Here is a 16,577-nt window from a genome sequence, read left to right as displayed (position 1 = left end):
TTCATGAATTTCGACGAATTAGCAACAGCAATGGATAGCTGGTCAGAAGATATTTTAACCCTTCGATGTCGAATAAAGAATGGAAAACTAAGCAGAAAAACTATTTCCAAATCAGAAGCCTTTACAACAGTCGGAGTTGATCAAAGCGTGTCTGAATTGGACATTAGAATACCTGCATTGTTCGAATATAGCCAAAAGATGGCATTATCGATTCCAAACAAGTATGAATTTGAAATGACTGTCGAAGCCGCACCACTGTTGGAGACAGTTACGATTTTCATTCAGCTTAAAGATCGACCAGAGTTTGTTCGAGTTGTGACATTTAAAATCACCATTTACGATAGAGTTGGTTGTAAATTGATTTCAAAGCGAGCATCACGTTTGCTTGAAACTGATGGAAAATGGGAATTTCCTTATTTAATTACACGGAAACAGTTAGAGGTTTGTCAAATAGATCCAGCTTTTTATGAGTTTAAGTTGAAATGTGAAGCCTACGTTCCCAATGGTAACACATTTCACGAATCTATAGAACATTTCAAAATCGCACCCGTTCTGGAATCGCAAGCATCGGCTGGTTCTGCGGACAAAGAGAACTCCCCAAATGCTTATTCTACTTCTTCTCTCCTGAGGGAGTTTCGTAACAGTTTTCTTAGTAAAAAATATTCTGATGTGGCAATTCGTGTAGAAAACGAGGAATTACCAGCGCATAAATTCATTCTAAGAGTTCGATCACCAGTGTTCGCCGCCATGTTTGATCAAGATATGCTGGAAAACAAAACTGGTATAGTGGATGTAGCTGACATGGATGGGAAAACCTTAAAAGCCTTTCTTGAATATTTGTATACAGAAAGTGTGGCTAAAATGGATTACGAAATAGCTAGCAGGCTAATTCTAGCTGCAGACAAATATGAAGTTCCTTCCCTTGTAAGTGAGTGTGCTTTTAGCTTGAAATCGGAAATGTCGGTGGAAAACGTATGTGAAATAATCACGATTGCTGATTTGGTTAATTGTGAATGCTTGAAACTATATGCTTTGAGCTTTATTAAAGCAAACGCAGCTCAAATTTTACCAACAGCTACTTGGTCGCGATGGATTGAAGGAAACGTCAAACTTGCCTCGCACATTTTATCCACCTTATCCGCTGCTCTCAGCACTAAATACAAGTTAGTCTAACTATCAATAATACAATGGATAAACATTTGTATTTTTTTTTTGCGAGTAATACTGAAATATTTTTTATTTTTTTTAAATATTTTGAGAGAAGTGAAATTAATATACGTTTAAAAATTTGTTTTGTCGTTGTTGTAAATAAAATAAATAGCACTGCATTTCTTCAATACAGAAGTCATACTCATTTTCTCTTACTGTATACTGAAGTATTGCCAATATTGTCAAGATCAGTTATACTCTTTGCATAATGGATTCCTTTAATGCATATTTTCATACTGCAAAATCAATTTGTTGTAGTGGAAACACCAGACATGGATGAGAAAAATTTGAAAGCCTCTGTTAGGGTTCTGTAATTAGAAACAATATGGCCTGAAAAATTTACGTTATTTGTAAATTCCACTTGAGGTGTACGAAGTAAGTGTTAATTGTATCTTTTTGGGCCTATGGCTAAATATATATTTTTCCTGAAGTTAAACATATCAGTGAATAATGTGTGTGATTCAATCAGCCAATTTGATTAATTGTGAAAGTCTGAGATTAAACGCTTTAAACGTGATTAAAGTAAATGCTGTGAAGTTGATAAAATATGACCAAAAAAATTAATCTTATTTGCAAGTACTACTTGAGGTGCACGAAGTAAGTATTAATTGTATCTTATTTGGCCTATGGCTAAATGTTCTTTTTCCTGAAGTCAAACATATTAGCGGATATTGTGTGTTACTTAATCATTATTGCCGATTTGATTAATTCTGAAAGTTTGAGATTGTGCGCCTTTAAACATGATTAAAGTAAATGCAGCAAAGATTTAATTAAAATTAAAATTGGGTCGAATCTATTTTTGTTATATTGAAATAAATATTCAGACATCACAGAGACATTTTGAATCGAACAAGTAAAATGTTTTAAATTAAAATATGTTTTTAATTGTGTATAACAAATTAATTATAAAGTATAATATTATTGTTATCGGAATTGATTAAAATTAAAATTGGGTTGAATATATTTTTGCTATACTGAAATATATTTTTAGATATCACTGATACATCATCGAATAAACATGTAAATTGTTCAAATTAAAATGTGTTGTTAATTCTGTATAAGAAGCTAAGTTTAGTGTATAATAATTAATTATTATTATAGTTTTTAATGAATTACGCTTTTTAATAAACACTAATTTAGACATTAAATTTGCACATTTGTTGAATTTACACATTAATTTTACAAATTCACGCAATATTAGTTCATTGTTTAGTGATAATTAGCCGGTATTAATTATACTATTAAACCTATATTTAAACACTTGTCTGAACAGTATTATGTTTTTAAAAATGCTATCTTTTGCATCTATTAATTTGCTGAAAATGTTAATTAAAGGATTAAACTTTCAAACTACGATTGAGTTGACAAGAATGTTTATTTTTTTTTTTTTAAAAAGGTCTAAGGGTCTATTTTGTTTAACACTATTATAAAAGTAAGCTATTTTTTCATGCATTTATGATGATTACTTAACTAAAAGATTGGTCATAAAGAGATTCTAATCTCGAAATCTTCTTCTCCTCTGTCTCCTAAGCTTAAGAAAGTTATGTAAACGGATAATTCCTCAATAGGACAGTTATAAATATTTTGAACTTTTTTTTTAATCTTTAAGAAGCATTTGTAGAGCATTTGATTTTTAATGGCAAAATACATAGGTCACCATGCTGTTTTCTTATCAGAATTTCATCCGCGTTATAAGGTATATAGTTAAAAAATGGTCGTTTTTTATACATGAAACAATTATAACTTCTAAACATTTAGTTCTATTGACTTACTCTTGTTTACTTTAGATAAAGCATAAGTAATTCTAAGACCCAGCACCTTGCTTGTCTAGACAGCATTCTTTAAAGCTACCTCTCTTACTCTTTTAAATCACCGGAAGCAAGGGCAAACTTTAGGTCATCAGGCTTATATAATGCAAAATATCGAGAGAAGAAGAAGAATACTGAAATAACATAATAAATCAAGAAAGAAAATCCGTGAAAAAAAATAACATAATCACATCAGCTCACACGATTATATTCGCAAAAAGGAGTGCTTTCTAATATTGTTTTTTAACTTTAATATAAATAAACTAGTTTCTTGGAATTCTAATGTTTCTAAAAACATCTATTTATATACCATTTTTAAACAAATGAACAGAGTTAACAGAATGTGTAGTAATGTTAATATATGTAGTTAAGAATATATGTAGAATATCTACATATTCATATGTATAAGGAATGTATAATTGCCTTGAAGCAGAGCTATTATTTTATACCGCATCTGCCATCCTGATGTAAAGAATTATCTGGCTTTAAAACGGATAAATAACAAATAAATGAAACTTTAAAGTTATTGAACTTTTTTAAAAATTGAAATTTGGAGACATTTTTCCATCTAGGTAAAAATTAGCAAAATCAATGCCTCACTCCCATTTTTTTACAAATTTTAATGAGAACAGATAAGGTAGCATTGGAGTAAAGTTTTAAATATTTAAAAATTAGACCACAAACACTTTTTATTTTTTAAAAGCTGTGGCTTTTCTACATTATGACTTTTTTTTACAATTTTCAGAATAAACATAGAGGGCGCTCTATAACAGTCAGGCGTTATTGTTGCAAACTCAGATCAATTATGAAAATAGAATATTATTCCCAAATAAAATTTCATCTTATTATTAATGATGTGATGATTTAATATCTATAGATCAAAAAACATAAAAGTGTTCTGTTTTTTATTTTGCATACTTATAAGCTGCATGAAATAAAATTTATTTTCTTTGTATTCATTGAACAAAAATAAATACAATTGAGTGCTTCAAATTGTACAGCAATTTTAATCGTTAAAATATTTAAGTAATAAAAAATTGAGAACCTGCTTTTATTTTCCTTCCTAAGAAACAATACAATTCTGTATGGAAATAACATCATTTATTCAAATAAAAAAAATTTCGTTGATATAGTTTATGCAATTTATGAAACGTGATGATATATATCTTTGAATATAACTGAATTAATATTAGCAATAATTTTTTTTAGCCAAACTTCTGTGAAAGTTGTTCTGTCCTTCATACACAACTCAGTCCTGAAATCAAAAAAAAATTAGATACAACTGCAATTAGTAAATTGGATAAGAATAAAAATAAAGCAATGTGTAATAAGAAATAATTGTAAGCAATAATTGTGGTGGAAGTAAATTAAATAATCCAGATTATCACTGCATTTATAGATTATTTTATCATATCGCATAGAGGTGGGAGAAACGACTAAAAATTTGCAATCACAAAATAAGAAAAGAAAAAAAAGAGTTTTTATGATTTCCTTAATGAGAAACAAGGAATAATTTTTCTCTTTTCAAATCTGAAACCGAAACCTAAAATTAGGATTTTTCCCTTTTTGTAAATGAAAAGATTTACCGTACATTGCAAAATATTTTATTTTCTGAAACATCTTAAGACAAGGACAAAAAAAAGAGCTTTCTTTGCTTTACTGGAGCATGCGACAAATAAAAAAAAAACTAAAAATATTAATTTTATTAATATCTACATTATTTTTATTTTTTCTTTCTCTACTGCTTCAAAATAGACCGAATCGGGATTTATCTAATTTTTTTCCAAGTACTACTTTAAAAAATGTTAGTGATGCGAATTTCTAACATAAATTTTATTGTATATATTTTTTGTTAACATATAGTATGTAAATTTTTCTTCATACATGTAAGTATAAAGCATAAATATTCTTTAGGTGATTGTGTAGAGAGAACAGGCAATTCCAATTAAAGATATAATTTAAGAAGTGTTTAGATCATGTGATTTCTCAATGAAGTTTAAAGGTTTGAGGGACCAACAATAAATTACAAACTGAAAATAGTGAGTTTTAACACCCTATGCTGAAAAATGAAGGAATAGATTTGTAACTTGTAACAATTATTTTGATAATTGCATGCAATAATTGCGCAAAATTTAGTAAACTTGGATTAGATATTAAAACTATTTTTTTTTGTCGAAGGTTTTCTTGCTATAACTTAAAAAATATTCAATAAAATTAAACAAAATTTTTGAAGCAACTTAAAATTAATTACGAAATTATTGCTTTAAATTTTTGAAAAATTCGTTTAAAATTGAGCAAGACATGAGTAATTGAAGTAGCTCTTTTATACTGCACATGCGTGGAAAAAAGCTGACATTTTTTTTCTCGTAATTTTGTAGTGAGTCATTGTAAAGGGTTTGATACAAATGATAAGGGGTTTTCTACAAATAATATTTTATATTATAAGACAAAATTAAATAACAAATGATAATTCTTTACAATAAACATTTATACGCCAAACCTATGATAGCACAATAACGGAAATGAGGCAAAAGAGAAGATGCCTTTATTTGGGATGAAACCCAACAATACCGGTTGGCATTTTTAATAAATCTTGTTTTAATAGTACAAAAGCCCTTTATCATTCTTTAGTTTCCTTTAAAAAGTAGGTAAAACTACTTAGAAAATTGCTTGAAACTTTTTAAATTTTTAACTTATTCAAATCGAACTATTTTTGCGATTCTCAACCAAACTATGAGAAAAAAAATTTCAAAAATGTCCATATTTCTATAACTATCGAAGCTTGGTTTACGAAATTTTGTGCTATTATTGCATATAACAACCAAAATAATTTTTACAAGTTACAAATTTATTCCCACATTTTTCAGCATAAGGGTTTCAAAAACACTATTTTCCATTTGTAATTTATTGTCTTTCCCTCAAACCTCTAAAATCTTTAAACTTCACTGAGAAGCATGAGAAATCGCGGGATATAAATATTTCTGAAGTTATAAAATGATTCTCATATTATTTCTTGAGAAATATAAACAAAATGTTTGCATTTATGGCATAAATTTTCAATTTTAAACGCTCCTAATCGTTATCAAATCCAATTTCTAGAGCAGCATTTATATATTCCTTGTCTTTCTCATTACTACCAAGGGTGAAACGGAATGACAGGCTTCAAGCCGACCAAGAGTTATAATTCGTGTGAAAGACCGTTTTCTAGCTTTTGCTTCAGAACGAGGATCGAATAGAAGCAACACCTCTTGGAAGAAACAAGCCTCCACTCGGATCAATATAGTAAGTCTGATATAATGAACACAAACTGCGTAGTGGGGGTTATTAAAAAAGATGTCGTAACTTTCGGATTACTAAACGATTGGATTTCTCGTTTATGATAACTCGTGCGGACTGTTTTTCTCTTCTAGGAGATGTTGATAGAAGTTGTTAATATCCAAAAATCTATGAGATCCATCTGCTGAGTAATTATTAAAAAAAAGAAAATATTGAGAATTTCTGTTATGCTCATTCGTCCTCCTTCAACCATACAGCTTTAGACAGAAAAGGTATTGTAAATAATCCATATGCTTTTAAATGTTTAAAAATACCTTTTGCATGCAAGTGCACAAATAATTATGGTATAAAAAATAGGATTTTGACAACAAATTTTACTCTTAAGAGTTAGTCCATTTTGCAGTTTTCCATTTTTTTACCACATGATTTCTTACAGATGCTTTGGGTGTTTTCTCAGAAAAATGCTTACGATTTTGAAAATTCGAGTGATTTTTACAATTCCAAAATTTCCTTCTGTATTTTCATTTTTCAAGTTTTTTTTAAGTCACCCCTTCCAGTTTTTGTAGTCGAGATGGACTGGTTGAAAAAATACTGTGTTTTACCCGAAAATAAACACGTTTTCTCTACAATTTAATGCTTTTTACATATTCTATTTTAAAATAACGAAACTAGTATGAAGGAATATTAACATCGTGTAAACAATTCTTTTTATCAGGAAGCAGTTAAACGATGAAGAAAAGTATAGTATTTTCGTTCCAAATTTGTGAGTTATTTTTTTCTAAATACGGTATGATATCAGTAACTTATTCTACTAAATTAGTCAATATACTTCTACTAGGGTTGGACAAAATAATGGAAACACTTCTTATATTAACGCGTTTTTTTTCCAATTTTTTCAAGAAATATTTAGAACTATTTTAAAACTTTAAAAGTATTTAAGTCATGCAATTTCTCATGCATATCGATTATGTTTAGAGGTTTGAGAGACCGGTAACAATTACGATTGTGAAAGAATGTTTCGCAACGCCCAAAAATACAGTTCAATTATGTAAATTATGTTGATTATATTATGAAAAAACTGAAAAACATTTCGTTAACCTAGCTTAAATATATTCATGGAGATGTAAACATTTTTCATAAAAAGCTAATTTTTTTACCTACTTTTTCTTACTATAACTGCAGAAATATTCCATAAAATTAAACAAAATTTTTATCATAATTTTTAAGTAATAATAAATATATAATTTTAAAATTTAAAGAAAAATTCGTTTAAAAGTGCTTCAGCACTTTTAAATGAATTTTTTCGTCGCTAAAAGATATGAGTATTTAAATTAGATAAATGAGATATTCGCTAAAAGATATGAGTATTTAAATTATTATTTTCATATTGCGCATTGACAGAAAACATTAAAAAAAATTTCATAATTTTGTTAGAAATCGTATTTGATAACTTACGGAAAAAGTCATGATAGAATATTTTGAAAATTTCAAAGGTTTATAAAAATTTTCTACAAGTTTTTGTTATTTTGGAAAGAAATCTTTGAACGGTAAGGGGTTTCCCACAAATTTAATTTTTTACTATTTAACAGGATTTTTTAAAATTGACATCGGCACTATATAGGTTCACACCCGATTAAAATATGTTTCATTTCCCTTGTTGCTTGACCGAAGTCAAGCATCACTGGCTGCGGACAGTGTGCGGGTGGGTGACCACTTGGATTAGTCTGCGTGGGGACGAGGGTGTGCGGTATTGGTCCTCGTTAAACTGTTCTACTGTAAAGTGCTCCACTTCGCTTGCAGGTAGTCGGGCTACCGAAACGGGGGTGCCATCCCCTCTGCAAAGGAACAAAATTGTGATGGCATGTCTTCGGATCATCCTCAGAGATGTTTCCCAGACCGTCGCCAATAGCCCATTGTGCAGCTCTAGTGCGACGTAAATTAACTACATCATTTCCCTTGTTTTATTTCCTAATACCATCACATTTTGTTGTTTGGACAATCCTTTTAGCTTTCTATCATTTGTTATAAAATTATGTAATGACGCAGAATAAAATTTGTGGAAAACTCCTGATCATTCAGATCTTTCAATAAAAAAGAACAAATACTATTTAGAAATTAGCTGTAAACTTTTTACATTTTCAGGATATTCAAATCGAACTTTTCCCCAAGCTAATAAAAATGATTCTGAATAAAATTATGATGAAGAATTAAATGTTTTCCGCACTTGCGCAGTATGAAAAGATTATTTTAAATACCTATATCTTGTGCATTTTAGTAATTCTTTTAAACTTTTAAAATGATCTTTTTTTTATTAATTAAAAATTACTCTAAAAATTTTATTTAATTTCATTGTATATTTCTGCAGTTATAGTAGGAAAGCACATGTAAAAAAAAGTTATTTTTTTCATAAAAATGTCAATTTCTCTTTGAATATTTAAACTAGGTCTACATAAGTTTGTGTAGTTCTTTCATATAATAATCAACGTATTTGACATGACTTACAAACTTATTGCTGTATTTTATGGCATAGGATGTTCAAAAATATCTGTCTTTTTCATTCGTAATTTATTGCCAGTCCCTAAAAATTTTTTAATCTTTATTATTGATGTTTATGAGAAATAGCATGTCTTAAACACTTCTTAAGTTTTAAAATGATTATCTAATTATTTGAGAATTGTGAAAAAATGAATTAATATTGAAGTATTTCTTTTATTTTGTCGAACCAGTGTTAGAAACCGTGAATAATTAAGAAACTGTGTTCTAAATAAAAAAAAAAACTACTCACCATATTTGTGGTTGTGTCAAATTTTTTCGATATTCTGAATAGTACTTTCGTTGCCAAAGTGATATTCCTTTTTATCAAATCATTCCACTCCGGCGAAGACAGAGTTTCTGTGGAATTATTTACGATATAGTCCACGGCAGAATCTCTTAAAAAATCATGATTTATCATGTCAGCTATAAATAAAATACGGCAAACAATATTTAGAGAAAGAACAGATTCCAAAAATGCTGAACACTTGTTCACCAACGGTACTACTTGATACCTGTCAGCAACTATTAACAAGTTTAAAGCCATTTCACGGTTCATTCCATTAAGAGTTCCCGCATAAATGTATTCTAAAAAGTATTCCATTGTCTCTGGTTCTACGTCAAGGATATCCACAATGCCCGTATTGCTCTCTACCATGTCCTGGTCGAATATGGCAGAAAAAACAGGAGATCGAGCAGCCAATATGCATTTGTGAACTAAAAATAGTTTTTTCTCAACTCGCAATTTGACATCAGTAAATTTTTTTTCAAGTAGTAGTTGATGAAAATTATATTGCAAATGTTCCACGCAGTTTACATCATAACCAACAGAGCTCTTGGAGACCACCGGAAAGTTTTCATATTCATGTATAGTTTCGTTATTCAACAGTTCTTTATTCTTGCCATTTGACCTACCTTTTCCACAAACAAGCATCTTAGATGAATACTGATATGAAATACCAAACTTAATTCTTATTTCTTCAAGATCAAAACAGGTGGCTTCTTCTAAATTGCTTTTAAAAATAAAAGTGGGAAATTGCCATATTTTACTTTTGTTGTTAAAGTTATGATCAGCCGTTTTTGAAGCCACTATGAATCCTCTTATATTATTTAAAAGCTTTATCCAGCATTGGACAAAGTGAGTTGCATTATCTTCAATATTTGAAAAAAGTTCAATCTGAAGTTTGTCATTGAAGTAAGTGAAAGTAACTTCGATTGGAATACCTTCCAACTCAATTTTTTTAGTTGCTGACCAATCTTCGAAACTTGAGAATTCTAAAGACCACACTGAGTGATAAGGCACACACTTAATAAGCGTAATAGCGTTAGAGCACATTATTGTGTTTTCATGGGAAATTGGTAACTGCCTGAAACTACTGTCTTCTATTTGGCAGCGTAAAATAATTGATTCCAATCTTGTTTCTTCCGTTAATTGCACACCGTTCAATTCAATTAGTTTATAAGAATCTGGTAATGATTCGTATAAACATTTTTTGTGTTCAATAGGAGTTTGCTTTAAAACACTGCTAGAAGTCAGCTTGTACTCAAGGTAAGAATCTATAAAAATATTGGATTTTGATGAGGGGCTTTTGGTAGTTTTGTTATGTCTTTCCAATTTGCACATTACTCGAAAGGTCTTCGTTTGATTGCACATTTTAGAGTAAAGACGCATAATCCATTCACTGTCCCCCAAAACCTCAATTTTAAATACAGGGGTTTCGAGATAGGCATTGAAGTCACAAGCGTTAAAATGTACTAAATAATCAAAGTTTTCAATTCTCCAAGAGAAGGAATATTTACGCAGTCTTTGCTCAGCCATTTTTCGATTTCAAATGAAGATAAATGAAATAAAGATAATAGACAATACACGAAAAGGCAATGAATATTTTTTTAACAACGTAACATTTTCTTGCATTTATCTAGGTGATAATTTTCTCCCATCATATTGCAATATTATCAAAACACCCTTTAATCTTCTTATCAGAAAAACTCCGTAGCAGATAAGAGCACGACAAAATCTAAATGTTTTTGACTGTTGCACTTGCAAGTAGATATCTTAACATCAATAACGACAAAAATTTAGCATTATCATAGACAGTTAACAAACGTATTTATTTATGTATTTATAAACCTTTTCTCTCTGATAATTGGTGTCACAAAAAAGACCGACGATTTAAAGAAAAACTGAAAGGGAATTAGTTGAAAGTAGAAATGTGCGGTATGCTGCATCGTACTTAGAAAACTTGTAATTTATTTTCATGAAACTTTTTTAATAATTACGAAAATCGATAATTATAGAATATAACTATAATAAAACTATGGAACAACGTTTTCTAAATAGTCTCCTTTTACAAGAACAATGTATCTGAGGACATCGCTATGCTAGATCTCCGATAACGTCAGTAGTAACTTAATATAGGTGAAATGGGCCATGGGTAATAAGCTTAGTCCCATATTAAGTGAATTATTTTAATTTCCAATTATACTGTTTTAGATTATGCAGTTTTTATTCTGTATTCGCACGTTGTCATATCCTTTGCAAAAAAATATCATTCATGCTTTGACATCGAAATTTGGAAGTTTCTACAACACCAAAAAAAAAAAAAATAATAATAATACTTTTGTTTCTTTTCATTCCTCTCCGGCAAACTTTGGAAATGGACGCCTGTGTCTAAAGCGCTTGAAACACTGTATGTATTTTTATGTATTTTTAAAGCGGTTTTAGTTTTTAATCGGGTAATATCCTATCTCTTCAGTTTCTTGGGGTTATTTAGTTAAAAACTCGACTGTTAATGATCTTACGGCAATACCATAATTTTCAAATAATAATATCCAAGTGCCATTGCCCGGTATACATTTCCCATGTAATCCGAACACTTTTTTTTTCTAATAATCTATCCTAATGAGGTATTAAAACATCGTATAAATATAAAATAATAAATGAGTAAATTAACAACAAACCGGACATAATCAATATTTCAAGCATTTACTATAGCGACTATGTGATTGTGAATATTCAACAGTAATCCTTGTGGCAATTCGCTAGATTCTACACTTTTAACAGAAAAAAGTACAGTAAATATACTAAAAATATATATTTAAACACTAAAAAACCTTTAATCCACCAATCTCAGTTAAAGACTTTCCAAACCATCGAAAAATTAGGCTGTGACATCAGCCATCCATCACAAATATTGGATTGACGATGACGCGTCATAAATAGGTGTATTATCAACACCTCCTAGAATAAGGAAGGCCTCAGCACGGATCAAATTAGTAGTCCGATGTGACGAAGTTAACTGCGCAGTTGATAAAAAATAAGAAAGATGTCATTACGTTCGGGGTACTAAGCTGCGCAGTGGTTGAAAATACGAAATATGTCATTACGTTTGGACTACTAAAGGATATTTATGGTAACCCGTGCAGAGGCCTACTCTTTTCTAGGAGGTATTGGTATTATGCGCCATAAGTAAGCCATGTAAAATTTCGTAAGATCCTAAAATTTTAATGGAAAAACAAAATATTAAACATACTAAAAAATATTAAATACTGACAAAGATTTAATCCAAGCTCAATCACAGCCACAGATTTTCAAAATCAGGGGCCGTTCAAAAAGTACGTACACAAAAATGGAGAAATTTTAAACCCCTCCCCCCCCTTCGTACATTACCGTACATAAGGTCTTACTCCCCCCCTTAGAGTACGTACATTTTATTAGTCTACCCCCCTTTTTCATAAAAATTAAAATAATTATGTTTTAAATAAAATTAAATATTTATTTAAGGAGTGTGTAGGATAAAGACATATTTAAATTTGGTAAGTACGTACTTTGTATAATACCTCCCCCCCTCCCCATCGTACAAAATCGTACAAAATAGCAAATCCCCTCCCCCCCCTTCGGGTTGTACGTACTTTTTGAACGGCCCCTCATCAAAAAATTAGGCTATGACATCCTTACGAAATATTGGATTGAAGATAATGCGTCATAAATAAATATAAAAATCTGTTGCAGTAGCGGTTCTCAAAAAATGCTCTGCGGAAGGATTACAGAGGTTCTGAAGGTCAGGATTCTTTTTATATAACCACTAATATACATATCCAATTAAGATCCCCTAATTTTTTTTAACGTATCAGTTGTACACATGAAAATGCCAATATATATTGTAGCAAAATTTTTTAACCAATGTTTTTTTTTTTTTTTTGCAATAACAATAAATTGAATAAATCATCAAAAGTCTTTTGTTTTGTAAGCATACAACGTTAAAAATTTATAAAAATTAGGCTGTGACATCAGCCATCTATAACAAATATTGGATTGACGATGACGCGTCATTTAATATTCTTCAAATTTAAATATTTTTAAATCTTTTATTTTGTTAGAATATTAACGGCTTCTAATGAACTTTTTGTTTATAATGCCGGGAAAAAACGAACATTTGTTTTATATAAACTTAGGAGATTTATAATAAAATTTTAATAAATTTATTGATTTTTAAATTCGTCGACTGCCTGAATGCCCGTAAATTTGAATTTTTTTCCCTCCAGATATTTATACAATATTCACAATTCCTTTAAATTTACAATGAACAAAAAAATGCAGGTGTTTTTTTTCCTTCAAATTGCAAAACATTTTAAAGAGATACTCAGTTTAATTTAACATATTTTACATTTTGAAGTATGAAGCTCTAAAGAAATTAAAATAGAGCATGCGCTTTTCGAAAACCTCCTCACTTGGGTGATATTATTTATTTTATTACTAAAGAGCAACAACAGAAGAAACGATAATGATACGTCATTTCTCGTGAGTTCACAGTGTTACGTCACTCAGTAAAGAAAAAAGAAAGAGCCGTTTAGTTCGAAAAGTCACATGACAGCTGTGTGATTACGCTATGATAATTCAGGAAGTTGAAAAAGTGTCGTATTGTGAATGATTTTTGCCTCAGAATTAGCTGAGAGAGCGTTTGCCTTTCATTGTTTTTAATTTTTCAGAAAATGTCTGACGGTGAAGCGAATGAATACGTTTTTAAGTGGATGATAGAAAATTATTCAGCCTGTTTTAGAGAGAAGGGGAAGAAGATAAGTAGTCCTGTTTTTAAAATAAAATGTTTGTACGGCAGCAGATGGATGTTGGACTTTTACCCAAATGGAAGTTCAGATTTAGAGGATGATGAAGAATTTGTGTCTTGTTACTTGATATGGGTCGGATCGGACAAAAGTATACACCGAATTCCAATCTCTTGCACTGTAGAGATTTTAAATGACAAAAATTGTGTTTTAGCTTCTTTTGAAATTAATAATATCTTCTTCAGAAAATTCACGCGTTGTGGTTCCGACGAAGTGATTGCTACAAAAGAATTGGCTGAAGAAATGAGTAAATGGGAAGAAGATATTTTAACTCTTCAATGTCGGATAACGAGTGATTTAGTTCAGGAACAGATGTATTCCGCATCTGAAGCTTGTACAAAAAATGGCGTCGACAGATGTCGTGCTGATTGGAATGTCAAATTACCAATGCTGATAGAGTATTCCGAAAGCATAGTTTTTCCTATGGTCGAAGCCAATCAATTTGAGGTGACATTAGTTTCCAATATAGACACTGTTAAAATTTATTTCCGATTTAGAGAAGATATGTCCGATTTGCCTATGAGGATAACATTTAAAATTATAATGTTCGACATGAAAGACTGGAAGATAAATTCGAAACGTGCCGTGCACCTGTTTGAATTTCCGGAAAAGTGGCTATTTCCTGATTTTATAACGAAAGAAATGTTGGAATTTTGTAAAACCGATTCATCCCTGTATGAATTCAAATTGATTTGCGATGTCAGCATTTGGAATAAAAGTGTTTCTTCCCATTCCATCATCAAGTTTAAATCCAATTTCGTCTCGAGGAGCATGCCAAAGATTGAAACTTCTCTTCAAGAAGAGTTTCGGAACCTTTTCAATAGTGGCCAAAACTCTGACATAATGATTCGAACTGTGGATAAGGATATTTCTGCTCATAAATTCGTTTTAAGTGTTCGATCTCCCGTGTTCGCTGCCATGTTCGGACAAGACATGGTGGAAAATCAAACAGGCATAGTGGATATAGCAGATATGGATGGACAAACTTTACATGCCTTTCTTGAATTTGTATACACGGGAACTGTAAAAAATATGGATTTTGACTTAGCCAAAAACTTGATGTTTGTTGCAGAAAAATACCAGGTACCATCCCTTGTAGATGAGTGTGCTTCTTTCTTGAAGTCAAATTTAACGGTGGAAAATGCGTGTGAAATCATAATGATTGCTGATTTGTTTAATCGCGAAGTCTTAAAATCTTATTCGTTGAACTTCATTAAATTCAACGCTGATAAAATTTTACCAACTGCTGCTTGGACACGATTAATAGAAGAAAATATTAAGATAGCTACACTTATTTTATCCGATTTGTCTTCGTATATACACACTAAGTACAAGTTCAGATAAGTTCAAATAGATATTTGTGTTATCTTACTGCATACTTTTGTTATATGATTCGCGTTACTTTTTAATGAAACTTTTATTAACTGAATTTTTTTAAAACTAAATCTGAATTTTAAATTTAATTAGGTTATGTAATATAAGTATAATAAACTCATGCTATGATTTGTGTTTATTTTACATTAGAAATTCTTATTTTAACATTTTGACTGTATTTTTTTACTTTATTTTAGAGCTTCAATTACATTCCATTTTAAAAAATTTTTTATTATAACCTGAATGTAATTTAAAGTATTTGATATGTTTATACCAACTCTCTATATTACAAAAGTTCCAACAAACAATCCATTACTTTTTTATTATTTCCGTCGTTTTAATGAAAATATTTAATCGAAATTTCATTAAAAAATAGAATACATTTTATAACCTTCGTTGAACAGCCGTCTCAATTTTGGGACTTACGACTTCTAATGTTCAACTCCATAGCCTTGTAATTTTGAACACCAATCCTGAACCCAAGGGAACTCCTTGATCAAGCATTGAGAGAAATTTGCCTTCGTGGAGGACTTTTTAATGGAACTAACGTCATACGGAGCTATTAACGGAACTATTTGCGTCATACGGAGAGGAAGATCACAAGAACCTCCCTCGGTTAGCCTGGCGGCTAAGGGACTCTAACCCATGATCCGTCTACCACTGAGGATATTTCAAGTCAGCACTGTGGTCGGTGCAAGTCGGATGCGGATTCGTATCGACCAGTCATCACGGGGATTCGAACCTGGTTCAGGCCAACGCTCGATCCCCTGTATTTTTAATAAAAATAAATTGAATACATTTTGAAAAAGATCGGCATTTATAGCAAATGTCTATTAATATATTCCGCCAAATTTTTAAATCCAAATAAATAGAAAAAATATCAACAATAAAGAAATGATTCTTTGTAACTATTCTCAACATTTATGACAGTACATATAACATTCATTATTCATTTTTAAATAAGGAAAAAAAGAAGCATTATTCAGCTTATTTTATCTATTACATATTATGCATTCACCAATTCAGTTGTTGTTGTAGTTGTAGTTATAATTTATTTATGTCGCTCTAGTGCCGCACAATGGGTTATTTTATTTTATAACCGTCGTTAAACAGCCGACCCAANACAAATGTCTATTAATATATTCCGCCAAATTTTTAAATCCAAATAAATAGAAAAAATATCAACAATAAAGAAATGATTCTTTGTAACCATTCTCAACATTTATGACAGTTCATATAACATTCATTATTCAT

At 30.3% G+C, this 16,577-nt stretch overlaps 2 protein-coding genes across 2 annotated transcripts; one reads left to right on the top strand and one right to left on the bottom strand.

Annotated features, from left to right (window-relative positions):
- Positions 1 to 3,940: 3,940 nt before the first annotated feature.
- Positions 3,941 to 11,261, bottom strand: LOC107444715 (uncharacterized). The gene is made up of 2 exons (XM_016058929.4): positions 9,079 to 11,261; positions 3,941 to 4,272 (listed from the first exon to the last, which is right to left on the bottom strand). The coding sequence occupies exons 1-2, from the start codon at positions 10,642 to 10,644 to the stop codon at positions 4,267 to 4,269; spliced, it is 1,572 nt and encodes a 523-aa protein (XP_015914415.2). The 5' UTR covers positions 10,645 to 11,261; the 3' UTR covers positions 3,941 to 4,266.
- Positions 11,262 to 13,682: 2,421 nt separating this feature from the next.
- On the top strand, positions 13,683 to 15,467 carry LOC122271798 (speckle-type POZ protein). The gene has a single exon (XM_043054177.2). It carries the CDS (start codon positions 13,818 to 13,820, stop codon positions 15,291 to 15,293), a length of 1,476 nt encoding a protein of 491 aa, XP_042910111.1. The 5' UTR covers positions 13,683 to 13,817; the 3' UTR covers positions 15,294 to 15,467.
- Positions 15,468 to 16,577: the final 1,110 nt, after the last annotated feature.

This window comes from Parasteatoda tepidariorum, chromosome 2, assembly GCF_043381705.1.
Source record: "Parasteatoda tepidariorum isolate YZ-2023 chromosome 2, CAS_Ptep_4.0, whole genome shotgun sequence".
Taxonomy (NCBI): domain Eukaryota; kingdom Metazoa; phylum Arthropoda; class Arachnida; order Araneae; family Theridiidae; genus Parasteatoda; species Parasteatoda tepidariorum.
Note: the sequence above shows the minus strand (reverse complement) of the source record. Positions and strands in the feature narration are given on the sequence as shown.